This window comes from Entamoeba invadens, assembly GCF_000330505.1.
Source record: "Entamoeba invadens IP1 unplaced genomic scaffold scaff_1105074725543, whole genome shotgun sequence".
NCBI classification, from domain to species: Eukaryota; Evosea; order Mastigamoebida; family Endamoebidae; genus Entamoeba; species Entamoeba invadens.
In genome coordinates this window covers 277,324-294,368 of record NW_004191832.1, presented here as the reverse complement: position 1 = coordinate 294,368, position 17,045 = coordinate 277,324, and the positions used below count along the sequence as shown (strand labels likewise).

At 33.2% G+C, this 17,045-nt stretch overlaps 6 protein-coding genes across 6 annotated transcripts; 3 read left to right on the top strand and 3 right to left on the bottom strand.

Annotated features, from left to right (window-relative positions):
• Positions 1-126: 126 nt before the first annotated feature.
• Positions 127-7,497, top strand: EIN_282040 (protein serine/threonine kinase, putative; the record flags this gene model as incomplete). The annotated part of the gene is made up of 11 exons (XM_004185131.1): positions 127-457; positions 773-868; positions 908-1,003; positions 1,041-1,244; positions 1,365-1,862; positions 1,902-2,174; positions 2,215-2,490; positions 2,529-2,822; positions 2,863-3,075; positions 3,118-4,212; positions 4,259-7,497. 11 exons carry the CDS (start codon positions 127-129, stop codon positions 7,495-7,497), a joined length of 6,615 nt encoding a protein of 2,204 aa, XP_004185179.1.
• Positions 7,498-7,679: 182 nt separating this feature from the next.
• EIN_282030 (40S ribosomal protein S31, putative) lies at positions 7,680-8,096 on the top strand (the record flags this gene model as incomplete). The annotated part of the gene is made up of 1 exon (XM_004185130.1): positions 7,680-8,096. One exon carries the CDS (start codon positions 7,680-7,682, stop codon positions 8,094-8,096), a length of 417 nt encoding a protein of 138 aa, XP_004185178.1.
• Positions 8,097-8,705: 609 nt separating this feature from the next.
• Positions 8,706-9,772, top strand: EIN_282020 (hypothetical protein; the record flags this gene model as incomplete). Its single annotated transcript, XM_004185129.1, has 3 exons — positions 8,706-8,916; positions 9,067-9,338; positions 9,503-9,772. 3 exons carry the CDS (start codon positions 8,706-8,708, stop codon positions 9,770-9,772), a joined length of 753 nt encoding a protein of 250 aa, XP_004185177.1.
• A 153-nt stretch (positions 9,773-9,925) lies between these two features.
• On the bottom strand, positions 9,926-11,308 carry EIN_282010 (hypothetical protein; the record flags this gene model as incomplete). The annotated part of the gene is made up of 1 exon (XM_004185128.1): positions 9,926-11,308. The coding sequence occupies one exon, from the start codon at positions 11,306-11,308 to the stop codon at positions 9,926-9,928; it is 1,383 nt and encodes a 460-aa protein (XP_004185176.1).
• A 171-nt stretch (positions 11,309-11,479) lies between these two features.
• Positions 11,480-12,040, bottom strand: EIN_282000 (hypothetical protein; the record flags this gene model as incomplete). The annotated part of the gene is made up of 1 exon (XM_004185127.1): positions 11,480-12,040. The coding sequence occupies one exon, from the start codon at positions 12,038-12,040 to the stop codon at positions 11,480-11,482; it is 561 nt and encodes a 186-aa protein (XP_004185175.1).
• Positions 12,041-12,424: 384 nt separating this feature from the next.
• On the bottom strand, positions 12,425-14,100 carry EIN_281990 (hypothetical protein; the record flags this gene model as incomplete). Its single annotated transcript, XM_004185126.1, has 3 exons — positions 12,425-13,653; positions 13,775-13,898; positions 14,029-14,100. 3 exons carry the CDS (start codon positions 14,098-14,100, stop codon positions 12,425-12,427), a joined length of 1,425 nt encoding a protein of 474 aa, XP_004185174.1.
• Between the last annotated feature and the right edge of the window lie 2,945 nt (positions 14,101-17,045).

Here is a 17,045-nt window from a genome sequence, read left to right as displayed (position 1 = left end):
TTTCTATAATAAAAAACAACAAATTTTATAATCAAAGGAAGTATTTATTGTTCAAAAAATTACAATTCTATTTAATAAAATCAGTTTAAAAATGTTAGTCAAAATGTTTAGATCTTTATTTGTCAAATGAAAGTGCAACACCTTCTTTTGATTTTAGTGTCAGTGGGACTAACAACACATTTTACAACAACAAGTACAACAAAAACTGCAATAATAACGACTGAATGTGGAGGTTTGGGGTGTAAAAGTTGTTCCATTGAGTATGACTACGACACATACCCACCAACAAAGTATGAGTCTTGTGTTATTTGTAATAACGGGTTTTATCAAGTTTCAGATAGTAAAGGGGTACTCTCTTGCAAATCATGTGGAACTGGATGTGGCACATGTTCCAGTGCGAGTGCTTGTTCAGTGTGTTCGAGTGGCTACATGCTCAACTTAGAAAAAACATGTACTAGTTTGTTATACTATAGTTTAATTATAATTAACAATAAGAGTGTACAACTCTATACACCGTTGGAACGTGTTTGGAGTGTTCAACAAGGGGGTGTGAAAAGTGTGGAGATGGATATGTCCCAACTGAAGTTGGGTGTGAAAGTTTGTTGTTCTTAAATCACATAACATGAAATGACAAATAGCATGTATATCCAAATTTGGTACTCATTGCCAGAGCTGTGATTTATCTGGTTGTTCCAATTGTGGAGATTTGTATATTTACAATAAGCGTTGTTATAGTTTGTTGTATAGTTTTAATATAATTACTAATTGTTAGATTGTTCAGTGTATGACACAAATTGTATCTCATGTGACTCATCAAGGTGCCTTGGTTGTAGCACAAGGTTATCTCTCTTCAATGGTGTATGTACAAGTTTGTTTCTTTTCTTAAGACGATATTTGTAACAAGAAGGTTGTTCTGGAATATTTAATTCTTGTAAAAGTTGTACAAAAACGAGTTGTACAGAATGTTTGAGCAGTTATGTCCTTCGTGACGGTGTTTGTATCCGTTTGTTGTTAATTTGTTTTATCCATCTCACAACAAGTCAAGACGGTATTTGCTCCTGATAATTCATGTGTTGAATGGAACGCCACAGATTGTACACAGACAGCTGATGGATACTCTGTTGATGAAAATGGAAATATATTCAGTTGTTTGGATATTTGGTATGGGTGTGGGTCCTGTACTAAGGAAAAGTGTTTGACATGTAGAAACGATTTAGAAATGACAGCGTCTGGATTATGCCCAGGTTTGTTTTCTATTCATTTGAATTCATTTAAATAACACAAAGCATGTTCTGAACCAAATTGTGTCTGTAATACAGAACGTGGTGTGTGTAATTCTTGTAGTAATACAAACTATCGTTTAGACCAAGACTTTACTAATGCATCTCCAACACTTTTTTATTGTTTATCATGCGTCAAAGAATACAATTGCACAGGGTGTTCAACAGGTAGTTGTTCTGCAAATAGTTGTCTGAGTGGGTATTTTCGTTCATATGCACAAACCCAAAACAAATGTCTTGCATGTGAAGATGCAATTGTCGGATGTTCTGTGTGTAAAACTGGCACTCCAATAACATGTACAACATGTAAACCCGGTTACTTCAAAAATGGCACGAATTGTGCTCAATGTTTAAATTGTGGAAACTTGGGGTGTGACACAACTGGGAAATGTGTCGACTGTGAAGATTACTACATCAAAAATTATGATGGAAATTGTTTGCTTAATTCATTAAATAATTGTCAAACGTCTGCATACTCCCGATGCACCAAATGTGTTTCAGGATATCATCTGATTGGTGGGTGGTGTTTCAAAGAAACTTCAATGAATTTAGGAACCGATACAGGCAAAGGAGTATATGTTGGTTTGTTGGTTTCAACACAATTCTTTAAGTAACAAACAGAGGAACAGAGTTCATGCACCGGTGACTTAAAACTTGAAAATGTCTGTGTTTCATGTCAACAATATGTTGACAAATGCACTCAGTGTATTTATAACACATCACTTCAAATTGATGTCTGTGTCGCTTGCGCACTTGGGTATTACCCAAATGGCGAAGAATGTATTCCATGTTCAAAAGGTGGCTGTGCGACGTGTCAGAACTACAGTACAACTTTGGAACAAAAGTGTTACTCATGTTTGAATGGATACTACTTAGAAAATAACAAATGTTTTGGTTTGTTCTCTGTTCTTAAACGCCCAGTTTTGACATATAGAGTTGGTCAATTGTACAACTGCCGTGGGTGAAGTTTGTACACTATGCAAAAGTGAGAACTTGTTATATGAAGGAAGGTGTGTACATTTTAGTATTATGTCGGGGTGTGTTGCTGCAAGTAACAACAGCTGCACAAGTTGTTCGTCACGATATTATTTGGACCAAACAACAAAAGAGTGTCAAGTGTGTTCGCTTACCAACTGCAACACGTGTATGTCAGCAGAAAGTTGTTCAACATGTGTGACTGGATACACTTTGTCAGAAGGACAATGCAAACGTTTGTTAAATGTTTTTATCGTTCTTAATAACAATAAGTGTGTGATATCGGAGGGTGTGAACAGTGCTCAAATACAACTTATGCATGTGATGTTTGTGATTCGAATCACATTTTGAGTAATACTAAATGTGATCTCTGTGCAACACAATATTCAAATTGTTTACAGTGTTCGTCAAGTAAATGTACAAATTGCATTTTTGGGTTTTACCTTGAAAACGGCGAGTGTAAACCATGCTCTTCAATTGAAGGGTGCACCATTTGTAACTCAAATGAAAAAGTGTGTTCAGTTTGCAATTCCACGGGATACTATCTTTCTGTGGGGACATGCAAGGGTTTGTTTTTATTTTTACACAACATTGGAATAATAGACAGCATGTGATACTGTTACTTCTGAATGCGTTGAATGCCCATCAGGTGTTTGTACCAAATGTGATGTTGGGTTTTACTTTAATGGAAATTCATGTTCCGAGTGTGCGAATATTAATGGAGGATGTGCAACTTGTAATCAATCTAAAGCCGAGTGTTTAACATGTAAAAGTGGCTACAAACAAGAAAGTCTTGTTGGGGGAGGAGTTTCATGTAAAAGTTTGTATTGTTGTAAATGACAGGACATTTAATAACAAATAGCTTGTCAAGAAATTACACCCAACTGTGCTTCTTGTAACAATAATTTTGTATGTATTGAATGTAATTCCGAGGCATACACTTTAAAAAGTGGGAAATGTGTATCATGTGGTACCGCGTTTGCTAATTGTAACACTTGTGACAAAACAAAGTACTCTTGTAAAACTTGTAATTCAAAAAGTTATTTTGTGAATTCGACAACTGGAGCCTGTGATCTGTGTTTGGATACAACATCAAATACATGTAAAACATGCGACTCCCCAACTGTGTGTTTGTCGTGTTCTGATGGGTATTACTTGTCTTCGTCTTCCTGTAATAAGTGCAATACCCTCACAAATTGTCAAAATTGTACCACAAATGGGAAGTGCACAAATTGTACAATAGGGTATCCGAATAATGGTGTATGCAGTGCGTGTACCACTATTAGTTCAGCTTGTTTAACGTGTTCAACAATAGAAGCAAAGTGTTTGACGTGTTTATCTGGTTACTATCTTAAAGGAAGCACATGTGATGTGTGCAACAATGTTGTAACGAATTGTGCTGTGTGTCCGAATGCAAAATGTACACAATGTAAAGAAGGGTACTCTCTCACTGAAAATAAGTGTGTTTTGTGTTCGGATATCAGTGGGTGTGTGATGTGCTCCACGACTGAATCTGGTTGCAAAATGTGTGAAAATAACATTGAAGCAGTTGGTGGCAAGTGTACAACATGTAAAGACGTTAATTGTGACAGTTGTCCTACTTCAATAGATGTTTGTGAGAAATGTCTCTACAAGTATTATTTGTCCAATGGTGGATGTTTGGACTGTTCGACACAAATTGGTTGTTCTGAGTGTAGTCAAATTGATGATTCGTGTGCTGATTGTGATGAAGGATACTTTAAAAATGGAAATTGGTGTTCTAAATGTGGAGACAATTGCAAAGAATGTTCATCGAACGCTATTTGTATTGAATGTAATGACACTTACGTTCTAAAAATGGATAACAGCTGTGGTGATTGTGCGACGTCTATTCCGGGATGTGAAAGTTGCTCAACAACTGGATTCACATGCACGAGCTGTGGAAATGGTTACTTTTTGAAAGATGGAACGTGCAGCTGTTTGTTATTTTGACAATAAAACAGAATAGAATAAATAACGTTTAGTATGCTCTGGTGAGTCTTCGATATGTGAGAAGTGTGGTTACACAACTCAGTTTGTCTGTGAAAAGTGTATTGGAAATTACGTTGTAAACAATGGGAATTGTGTTTCGTGTGGATATGGGTTTTTCTCAAACAATGGAATATGTGAGCAGTGCAGTAATTTGATGGCTGGTTGTTCACAGTGTCATCAAAATGCAGAACTTGGAGGAGATGGTTTTGTGTGTGATTATTGTAGTGAAGGAAATGGATTTGATGATCAAGGAAATTGCAAATTGTGTTTAACAGTTGTTAACAATACGGGGAGATGTGTTGAATGTGGCAGTTCGTGTGAATTATGTGTTAACAGCACTTATTGTGTTAAATGTAAAATAGGGTTAGTATTAAGGAGTGGTGTATGCAGTGAATACATTAATTCCGAGTTTTGTGTCAAAGCCGAAATAACGTCAAGTATTGGATGTGAGTCATGCAAATACTCCATCTCACCAAGTGGGATATGTGTTGCTTTGGAAACAAATAACACGTGTGCTTTCTATACTGAACCAGAGAAGAATGTAATAACATGTAATTTATATTATCCAACAACAAAAAAGTTTGGAAAAGGTGCTTTATTCTGTGCTTTTGAGTCGAAAGGAGGGTGTTTTAAATGTAAAGCTACGTCGACTTTATTAAATGTGAATCCACCAACTTGTACATCTTGTTTAACTGATGGATGTAACCAATGTAAAAACACCTCAATTTGTATGAGTTGCATTTCTGGGTATTATTTTGAAGATGACACGTGTTCTAAAGATGAGTTGTGTGTGAGTGGTAAAGGTAATTGGTGTTCTGAATGTACGATTGGATATGGACTTAAGACTGGAGTATGTTATAACTGTGGGGAAGGTTGTTCTCTTTGTGACGATACATCATGTTTTGAGTGCAAAGATGGATACATTTTTAATAGTAGAATATGTGTTGCAAACAATGTTGCTAACTGTTTATTTTTTTCCAACTCGACTTGCATTCTATGTAATGAAAATTATGTAAAAACGTCGAATGGAAATTGCGAACGACTTACAACTGAAAATTGCAAATTTGAGAGTGTAGATAACAACAATAATGTCAAATGTAAAGTGTGTGATAATAACACAATACTGAGCCAAGACAGTTATGGTAAATATATTTGTGGTACGGAAAAGATGGCAAGGTGTGACATTGCCAATGAGTTCGGGTGTGAACGGTGTATTGAAGGGTATTATTTAACAGGAGGGGAGTGCAAAGTGTGTGACTCGAATTGTAAAACATGTGCGAGTGAATCAACACGATGTGTTACATGTAACTTTGGGTATTCATATGACAAGAACACATTTACATGTAAAGCAATTGGTGCTTTATCTGAACGATGCGATACATTCCTCCCAACTTCTACGGGCTGTGTATTTTGTAAAGATGGGCATTTCTTGTCCCAACAAGATTGTATCAAGTGTGACATATCATGTCTTACATGTATCAATGAAGCAACAAAATGTTTAGAATGCAACATGACGGCTGGATACTTCTATGACACCAAACAAGGTATCTGCGTTCATGAGTCGAAAATAACCAATTGTCTTAATATCACATCAAATGGGTGCATATTATGTGAGGATGGATTTTACATTGACTCTCAATACTGTTCCAAATGTGACGAAGTATGTACAACATGTAGTTCAAAATCCGGTTCCCAACAATCTGATTGTACTTCATGCAACAATTCATTCATTTTGCTCCCGACATCTTCTTTAATTAGTACCTGTGTTCCGTTTAACGAAGTAGAACACTGCTTGGCTGAAGAAAACAACAAGTGCAGTTTGTGTGAAAATGGTTATGAAGTGTCAAGTTCAGGTACCGAATGTGTTTCGCATAAAAATTACTTTATGATAATAGGCGTACCTGTTATAGTCGTCGTCCTTGTTATTCTTATTATCTTAACAGTCGCCTGCATAGTAATTTTTAAAATTTCAAATAAATTAAGAAAAAGAAAGAAACAAAGTAATGTGTGTGAATTTGAAATCAAACGTTCAAACATCAATTTTGAAGTTCTAAATAAAGAATGTGGACTGCTAACAAACAAAAAGACGATTGTCTTTGAAGGAAATGACGATCAAAAAGAATCTATTCCAGTGGGAACTCAGACCAAAGATATTTTTTGTATTGGTAACTCAAATACCCACACCCTTAAAATACAGATATCAATTAAAAATTCTGAAAAGTTTTCACTTCAAGTGACACCTTCATTAATCACCTTAAAGAAAGGCAGAGCGTGTGAATTCGAAATCTTTATAACTCCAAACTTTACGTGTAAAATTGATGATCAATTTGTTGTGACTTGTCTAGATCCTCGAAAAGGTGTTGAGTATAGTAGTACGATACGATTAAAAGTTGAGACTGAGATTACCACACACCTTGATCCCGACGAGTTAGATACAGAAAAGAAGTTAGGTGAAGGCTCCTTTGGAATTGTGTATTTAGGTACTTTTAGAGGAAACAAAGTAGCGATCAAAAAGATGAAAAGTGTCACCACTACTACCGATATATTTGAAGAGTTTACAAACGAAATAGAGATGATGGACAAATTCCGCAGTGAGTATATCGTCCACTTTTATGGTGCTGTTTTAGTTCCAAATCGAATAAGTATGGTCACCGAGTATGCACCATATAGTTCTTTATATGATTTAATAAAAACCAAAGCAGACGACACAATAACACTTCACTTAAGACTTAAAATGATGTTAGACGCTTCAAAAGGCATTCTATATTTGCACTCCAATGGGATCTTACACAGAGACATCAAACCTGATAACATTTTGATTTTTTCTATGGATCTAACGCATGGAATAAATGCCAAACTCACTGATTTCGGGTCATCAAGAAACATCAACATGTTAATGACTAACATGACATTCACAAAAGGCATTGGAACACCAACTTACATGGCGCCTGAAGTTCTAGATCAAAAGAAGTACAAAACAGCTGCAGATATATACTCTTTGGCAATAACAATGTACGAGTGTTTCGGGTGGTGTAAAGCGTACAATACACCCAAATTCAAATTCCCATGGAAAATCGCCGAATTTGTGATCTCTGGAAACCGGTTAGAAAAAGCAGTTAATATGAATCAAACGTGTTTCGATCTGATTCAAAAGACTTGGAGACAAGTCCCTGAATCACGTATTGATATCAACAACATTATTGAATCCCTCCAAAACTTGATGGATTGCTAATTATAATTAAAATATTATTATTTATATCTATTTAACAAACCATTGAAATATAGTTAAATTATAACTATATACTACAATATGGTAGACTAATAAAAATATAATTATAATATAATATACTAATAGTATACTAATGATATGAAAAACCCTGTGATATAAACCTATTGCAAAACAAATAATTCGCAATGCAAGCCGTCATCAAGAGACTCTCAGGAAACAGCGAGCTCATCACACTCTCCGCCAATGAGACTGCTGGTATGGTTATGACCAGATTGTCTTGTGGAAAGCTTTTCAACGGAAGCAAAATCCTTGCCGAGAATGATGTCATTTGCAGCGCCTCACTCTTTGAAATGGGCAGCCTTGAAGGTGGTAAGAACAAGAAGTCAAAGAAGAAAGACGCATCAAAACCAAAGCACAAGAAACACGTCAACAAGAAAGTCAAATTGGCTTGCCTCAAGCTCTACTCCGTCACTGCTGAAGGAAAGGTCGAGAGACTCAGAAAGGCCTGCACCAACAAGAAATGTGGCCATGCTTGCTTCTTGGCTCAACACTCAGACAGATTGACTTGTGGTAAGTGCCATACCCACATCCTTAAGAACTGAGGAACTAAAAATGAGTTAAACTTTGTCAATTTTTAAGTTCTTTTTTCTTTTTCATGACAACAAATTCTCTTTTCATCTCCTCTTTTAGCACTTTAAATGATCTCTTATTCTCCTTTTCAAAAAATGAGACTTTGAGATTATTTATAATATTGAATAATACTAAGAACTATGTATTAAATAATAATTATCATATTTATATTCATTATATTATAATTTAACTATAATAATAGATTATGGTGTTTGTTTGAAAAGATGAGACATGAAAATGCTTGTCAGGCATTTCCTCATCCACAAAACAAACACGGGATTCCTATCCTACTTTGACTAAGCAAGCATTCCTCCATGTATCGTCTTGTGAACTCCGTCTTTTACTATTTTTAAGTTCTATTATTCTTTTTAATTAAGTAAACCCTCTCACTTTTATTATTAGTTAAAAATATTATAAATAAACTAATATATAAAAATGTTAAAAATATTTATTTGTATTATTTATAAATTATAGTTAATCAACAATTAACAATTAATAATATATTTATTATTGTTTTATAGTTTCTCTGAAAATTGATAATTCTAAAAAGAACGAAAAGAAAGTACTTGAAAAAGAGAAATATGAGAGTGAATGATATGACCCAAGACGATAAGTATGAAGCACTTAAAAAAGTCGCAAGTTCGGCTTTTGTTGCTTTTATTGTTTCCGGAGTCTTGACTTTTACTTCCCTTTTTTTCACTGCGGATATGAGTTCATCAATCGTGAGTGCAACTTTTGTCAACGCTACGCTTCAGGGCTTTCTCGTCGTCATGTATTTCTTTACCAAAACCAGTTTGTACTATATTTATTAACACGTTTACTATATAATATAATACATTGTTATAGTTCTATAATGTATTATTTATAAACTATTAAATGTAGTACAATAATTATAACAATCTCATGCTGTTTTTTGATGAAATGAGGGGGCTGACGGAATAGGCGACCCCGAGGTTTTAGAGACTCACACTAAACTCTTCCGTTCAACCAGAAATTTGGTCCGTGTTTTCACAGTTCTTGTCGTGTCGATGTTCGCATCGTACTTTGCGATGGTTTCAATGAAGAGTGGGCTTGGATACTCAAACGACTATTACGAAATTGACGAACTCAGTATGGTCTTTTCTGTAACGGGCATTTTCTTCGGCTTTGCAAACACGTTTTACTCTGTCTTCTTGGACAGATTATACATCGAGCCAAAGAGAAGTCCAATCGCTGTTTGTTTTATTATTTTTAATTACATTTTACCATATTTGTATAGTTTAATTTTATTAATTGTTATTATTTGTTAATAACTATACTTCTATCAATTACTTTAATTAATACTTATACTATACAATCTAGTATCTCAACCCATCACTCGGATTGCACTGACGGAAAGATCCAAAGTGAACCACCAAATTTCTTTGGAGTTGTTGTTAAAAGGACAGTCATCACTTTCTTCTTGAACTTTATACTCTTCATCTTTGCTGTTATCTGTGTAAAGGTCTACAACTTTTTCCTCCTCGGATTCGGTCTTGAACTTAGTGTCCGTGTACTTCCGTTCGACCTCCAAGACCTCGTCAGATATGTCTTCGTTATTATCGCATTCTCTTTTAGCTGCAGGTTCTCCTACAAGATCCTCTCTCAAAATCTTGTTCTGGATAAGTGATTTATTGTGAAACTATTTATATGGTTTTTTACTATTATCTTACTATTTATAATAATTAATACTTTAAACTATTAATTTACTAGACATAATCATAATAAATTTTCTTGAAACTTGTGATTAAATGATTCACAAACTAAAAATTAACTAAAAAAGTTAAAGAGTAAGATGTTGTTCTTTGAGAGTCTTTCTAAAATCGCCAAAACGAATTGAGTATTCGAGTTTTTCAGCTCCAATATTTTTGAGGTTTTCGAAAACGGAATTTAACCTCATGTTGTCATTTTCTGAAATTGCAATCCCGAGATTGAGATCGGCAAAACGAGCGACACATTTGAGCGACTTTTCCACAGTCATTTTGAGTTTGTAATAAGGGGACTTCTCTTCAGAAGTTTTCTCCTCTTCCACCGCTAATGTACCGAATTTGACATATCCACCATATGATTTACAGAAGAGAACCAGGTCCTTTGAAATGCCAATGAGCTGTCTCCTAACGACATCACAGTAATTTCCAATGCCCCACTTCATTGGGAAAGTGTTTGAACCTTCACGCGTTTTGGTTGCGTAAGTCCCAACACGCATCATATTTATCTCGTTCTTTATTAGCTCTTTGTCCATGTTAAATACGTCGTATATTTTTCCCAACGAACAGATCATGTCAAAAATAGTTGGGTTTGTTACGTTCTTCTCCTCTTTGTCTCCCTCAGCGCGCTTCTCTTCCATTTTATCACTTTTTTGGACTTCTTTATCACACTTTTTATCAGCGTCTTTTTGGTGTTTTTTAGCTTTGACGGTCAGAGCATCTCTAAACAAATACCCAATTTTCGTTGGGCCTTTTGTGGAGAAATTCTTAAGTGGTGCCAAGTCTCCAACAAGGAATCCTTCTCTCTTACACACTATAACGAGATTGATTGCGAGGGCTTCAAATGTATTATAAAGGATGTCTGAGTACCGACACACGTCCATCACATTCTTCTCATTTCCATTCAAAAACGTGTCAAATTCCATCTCCTCTAATACAACAGGTTTAAGACCTTCCTTCGTCATAGCCTCTGCACAGCTCATCTTCTCTCCTTTGTACATCACATCCCCTGCCCCATAAAGTGCTTTCCCGATCGCCGCGATATGATATGTATTTCCCGAAATTGTGTTTTGCGTGTGTTTTGGTGTCAACGGAAGAATGTCGCACTCGTATAATTTTATGAGCAATTCAATTGTTTGCGGTTGAATGATCGAATTACCTCTCGCAATGCTATTCAATTTCAACAAAATGATTCCACGCGTCTGAAATTGTCCCAATGCCTCAGTATTGTCAGTAAGGTACGTATCATACAGAGAAACACCGTTTTCTTTTAGAGGGCTCTTCACAATTGGGATGTTCTCTTTGCAGTAGTGGTGGAAGTACACTTTATGTGGATGTTTGCAGCCGCGCATCAGGTATGACGAACTCATAGTAGAACCGTCGATCAGAAATTCAAAGTTGTCATCCTCAACTTGTGCAACAGAAGCAACTTTTTGTGGCTGTGATACAGATTCAGACATTCACAATAGGTTTTATAGTTTATTGTTTCATTTTTTAATTAATTTTTATCATCTCGATATCTTAGGCATTTAACCTTTATATTAGAGTATTATTTATTTACAAAAGTTGAATAATAATTAATACCATTTCAATTGCTATAATTAAACTATTTCATTGGTACAGTTTTTAATTCAATCAAGAAGGTTCGACTGTTTGACTGATACAAACACAACAACGTCTTTGTCCACGACAGCAACGTGCGATACTCTGTCAATAATATTTTTTGCATTCTTCTTATTTTTTTCCTCTTTTAAACCTTTCGTCATTCCAACACTCTCAATCTTTTTATCAATTTGTTGACTTTTGAAAAATTCAACTTTTTGATTTGGTGGAACGACCATTAAAAGTGATTCTCTCATTTGCACGTCTCCAACCGCGATGTATCCTTTTGTTGTTGATCGAACTTTATATCCTTCGTTTATGAGTTCCTTCAAAACGATGCTTTTCGGTGTTACTTCGATTTTTTCTTCGCATTTTGCTTTTCCAAGTTGAATTAAAGCAGACGCCGTATCCTTGTCGATGCAATGATTTTGAAAACAAATTGTCTCTATCTCACTAAATCTCGTTTCGCTGATTAGTTTTTGTAAAATCTTCCCTTTCATGTTGTCAACACGAAAAGTTCCATCTTGCTGTTTCGTGAGATTGCATTGGTGAAAGATTTGTTGTGTGTTTTCCTCTCTTTTCCTTTTCATCTAATTTTTTTTTGTTTATTTTTTTTCTATTATTTATTAAAAATAATTAAAAAAATCAGAATTCTTGGTTTTAATCAAATAACTAATAAATTAGTTTTCATCTGATAACGCAATACTCATCATATAATTTTTATATTTAATAAGTAATAAGTATAACAAATGATAAAAAATAAAAAATTATGGGTTTTATTATTAAAAAAATAAATTATAATAATAAATTTTAATATATAATTATTATCATAATAAAATATAATAAAATATAATATAAAAATAAATAAATTATAATAATAAATTATAATATATAATTATTATAAAATATAGAAAAACAATAATAACAAATAATCTATACACAACACTAATAATTTAATAATAGTTTCCCATTCTTTAGTCTTTTTTTGGTCCGAAAGTAGCCAAACAAGATATTGCCTCGACAAACGATCTCTTTCTTTTCTTTTTTCGTGGGAGTTCTGTAGTGAGAGAAATAGCTGAAGATGTTTTGACAGGAGAATTTCTATTAGGTTTAAGTTCCAACATTGGTTTTTCGTTAATAATAAGTTTACTATTTTTGGGGGATTCGGGGTGTTTAGGAGACATCCAATCTGCCTTTAAAGAATTTCTGCTTGGTGTATATTTGAATGAGATTTTTTCGCTATTTGAGTCGACGCCTTCACTTTTCAATGAGTTTTCTCTTGAGCTTTGACTTTGGATCTCCAGATTTGAGAATTTGATTTGTTTTAGTTTTGTGTTGCTTCTTCTCGTTTCGCACCACTTCTCATACAAATCTTCTTGATTTTTTTTCGAATCGATACAATTTTTTTTTGTTGTATCAAATTCTTGAATTTTTGTGAACAATTCGCTGTTTTTAGAACACGTGATCATATCAATTTCATAATGCAGTTTTTTTCCCATTAGAACGCATTCCTTCACATAGAACTTGTCCATTCCAATTGCTTTTGCCAGTGTATTTGCTGTTTGTGTTGATAGTAAAAGAGCTATTGAACAATAGTATTTTTGTAGTAATTCGATAAACCCCAGTTCTTCACTTTCCTCCACAAACGTGGACTTTTTTTCCACGCACAAGAGACCGACTATTAGTCTTTCTCCAAATTCTGGCAACACGCACGGGAGAGTAAATTCCTGTAAAAATCCTTGTGAAGGATTCCACATCTCCAAAAAGACTCCACTAATAAATTCAAGTCGAGTTGACGTCTCAAGACTATTCTCCGCATTAAACATTCGACACAATTCCGAGCGCTCTTTTAATGAAGAGGACACAACAAAGTACACCAAGTCTTTAACAAATCTTGGTTCCACGTCCTCGGAAGTGTTCGGGATGACATTCATAAACACCAACAACGGTTCTAAATATTCAATGTGACTTAATATGATCGTGTGGACTATCGACGACATGTGGACCAACGAGTCGATCGACCGGAGAAACAGCGACGAGGTCGTGTCATGCGAATATAACGTCGGAACGTCAATATAGAACTTCTCGTCTTGAACTATTTCAATCACCGTCTTACTAATTAAATTCACCAAATTGCCTAAGTACCTCGTACTAAAGGAATTGAAGATCGGCAGGAAAAATTCGCTATCAGAAAGACTCGAGTCTGTCTGTCAGTTATAATTCACTGGAAATGCTTGTAATAGAATTTTAACTATTGATTTGGACTGTGGAGAGGTATAATTCATTTATAATGAAAATACTATTAACAGTTGTACTAAACAAACAGCCATACTCAAAATCGTGACGTAAACAAAAGTCGACAAATCCATCAAAAGAGTTTTGTGCAAGAATGTAGCCTAGAAGTACATCTGCATTTGTTACGACGTTTTGGTCAAGTGGATTGAGTAACTATTTGTTAATAGAAATTTTATTATTTCACGAAGGTTGTCGTTTAAGTATTAACTCAAATAGTAAGTTATAACAAAGAAAAGATAATGAATTGGAATTAGAATTGTTTAATATAACAATAGAAACAAACAACATGACAAATCGAAGAAAGCACTGGGCCTTTTGTCGTGAGGAATTGACTCGTTTGAAGTTCGTTAGTCATCAAAGTACATTTCCAGTTTAACTGTGGAGGATGTTTCTTTCAATCAAACAAGAAATGCTTTGATTGAAAATACTATATTTTATTAATAACAGATACTATTATTTTATTATTGTTTTTTATCGATAATTTAAAAATAAAGAAACAATTATATTAGTTAATGGCTTTTTATTATATCAGATGTATCAACCTGTAATAAAACAGACCAAATGAAAAATGTGCCGTTAAATTAACAATTAAAATGAAAGTTATTGTTTATTATTATTTGTCATTTCAAGTTATTTTAATGGAATATTTCGGGATCGATTTATTAACTTCTTATTGTGAGATATACTTATTATTAATTTTGTAACTTATCTATAATTTTTTAACTTAAATAATTTGAACTTCACAAATGAAATTAATTTAAATTAGAATTAATACACTTTGTTATATTGAATAATAAAAAATATCAACTTTTAAGTTTAAATTCATTTATTAATTTAAAAATTCTCTAATAAAATAGTAATAAAAAATATTAAAAAGATTTTCATATTTTTTTTAACAACTCATCAGGGCTGCAAACCGGATTCAACTGGTGGCTAGCCCGTCTTAATTTTTAAATATTTTCAGCCAGAATTTGTGTTTGGAACTATTATTTTTAATTCGTTGAATAAATTAATTAAGATTTGTCAGCCAGTAGTGATAAAAGAATGGCTAGCCGCAAAATCGTCCAAACTATACACATTTTAAAATGATGGTAAAAAAGAAAACCATTCAAATAATGAGGAATGGAAAGTATAGTTTCATGTAATTTTGAAAAGCCATAACAATTTTTCATGTTTTTATAATAGTTTTAAAACATAGTAAATTAAATTAATGGTAATAGTTTGTTATTTGTGTCAAAAAAAAACAAAAAAAATAAAAAAAATAATTTGAAATACTTCAGTAAAAATTGAAAGTACAAAATACTAAAATGATAAAAACAACTTTGTAACACCAATAAATAGCCAATAAATAACCTTTGAATTTATTAATTCTTTTATGTGAAACTATTAAAAACTTATATTATAAAATAAATAAATAATAATCAATTTAATGAAATTGTGTTTATTTTTTTACATAAAGCCTTAAGTATTTTAATAATAAAAACATCAAAAACAAAAAAAAAAACAGTTATACTTCAAAAACGAGTTTCAATAAACTTACTTATTAATACAATACTTATTTAAATATCATTTATTATAAAATTGTTGTTTTATTCTACATAACAGAAATATCAATCATTTATTTACAAAAATAAACTCAAAAATCAAATAGTCAATGATGGAAAGCAAAAAGAAAAAGTCTGAATTTGGACTTTCTCAAAAACAAATCAACTCTACATTTGATAATAATTATCTAAAAAATATAATGTTTTTTCGACATAATGAAACTGCTTGTTGTGTTTTATGTGATTTTAAAATCGCATTCAAAGGAGGGTAGTCAAAATGCACAAGACATTACGAATGTAAACACAATGGAAACGTTAAAGGAGACTTTTTAGTAATAAATAGGCTTTATGAATTATTTAGAAGGACTCAAGATAAAAACGACACGATAAATCTTTTATTTGATGAAAAAAGACGTTCATATGTATGTGCATATGAAATATGTAAAAAGGGAATGTCGTTTACAGTTAGGAAACTTGTTGAAAAACAACTTAAAGAATAAGATCACGAAGATAAAACACTTTTATCAAGGACAACTTTATCTTATAAAGCCAAAGAAATCTGTCAAAACTTAGAAGAAATCATGCAGACGGAACTACAAAAATGTATATGTGGTTCATTTTGTGTTGACACAACCACTGACTGGATGGGAGTTGAATATATCATAATATTTATCAAATATATAGATTCAAATTACAACCAACACGTTTCTATTCTAGACTTTGATAAATGTAAAGGAAAAACGGGAGTAGAAATGTCAAGGCAGATATCAAGAATGATTGGAAAATACATTTCAGCACTCAAAATATCAGGTGGTGCTGCTGACTCTTGTTCTTCTAATTTTGGTAAATCGGCGGGAGCATTGATATTATATGCTGGGGATATCCGCAATAGATGTCTCGATTTGGGTAAAATTAACGAAATAAACTTGAACAAATGCTTCGTACAGCAACAAGCTCTAAATGCTAAAGTGGTGAAAAAAGAAAAAAGTGGTGATAAATTCAACTATACATTTAACGATGACACCGATTATAACTTATTAAAAAACATGAAATTGTTTGATATGAATAGTTTTTCGGAAATTGCCATCATTGTATTTAAGATAATCGGAGCAATAAGAAAATGTCCAACTGCAAGAAACGCTCTAAAAGATTTAATTCAAATCAAAGGACTGAAATCACTTCCAAAAAACATAGAAATACGCTGGTTTTCGAATGAAAAATGTTTTACTCGCTTTTTGTTTGTTTTGCCCCAAATAATAGCGGTTTTGGAATGCGAGTCAATACCTTGTTTGAAAATGTTTATTAATTCAAATAGTATGAATTTTCAAGAAAAAGAACAACACTCTCTGACAAGTGAAATTCACAAGTCATCAAATGCCATTGTTCATTCATCCACACCTCCTAATATAAATATTAACAATGACAAATGTGTTACCATTAAGGCTTCTACATTTGGTAATACTTACAACAAAAAACTCCCTCATTACTTTCCACTCAAAAGCAAATTACAAAAAACAACAACATCACTTATGGCAAAATCAATACAACAAAAACTAACAGTTGAAAATACACATGGCCCTGTCTATACACAACGAACAAAAACTGTTCTTTGTGGAGATGGCGGAAAACGAACTTTAAATATTAGCGAGAAAAAAAGAGGTGTAGAAATTGTTAAAGTCGTCAAAATACCAACTCCACTTAATCCCAACAACAAGTGTTTAAACTTAAAATACGAGCTAAGGGAACTTAGACAGAG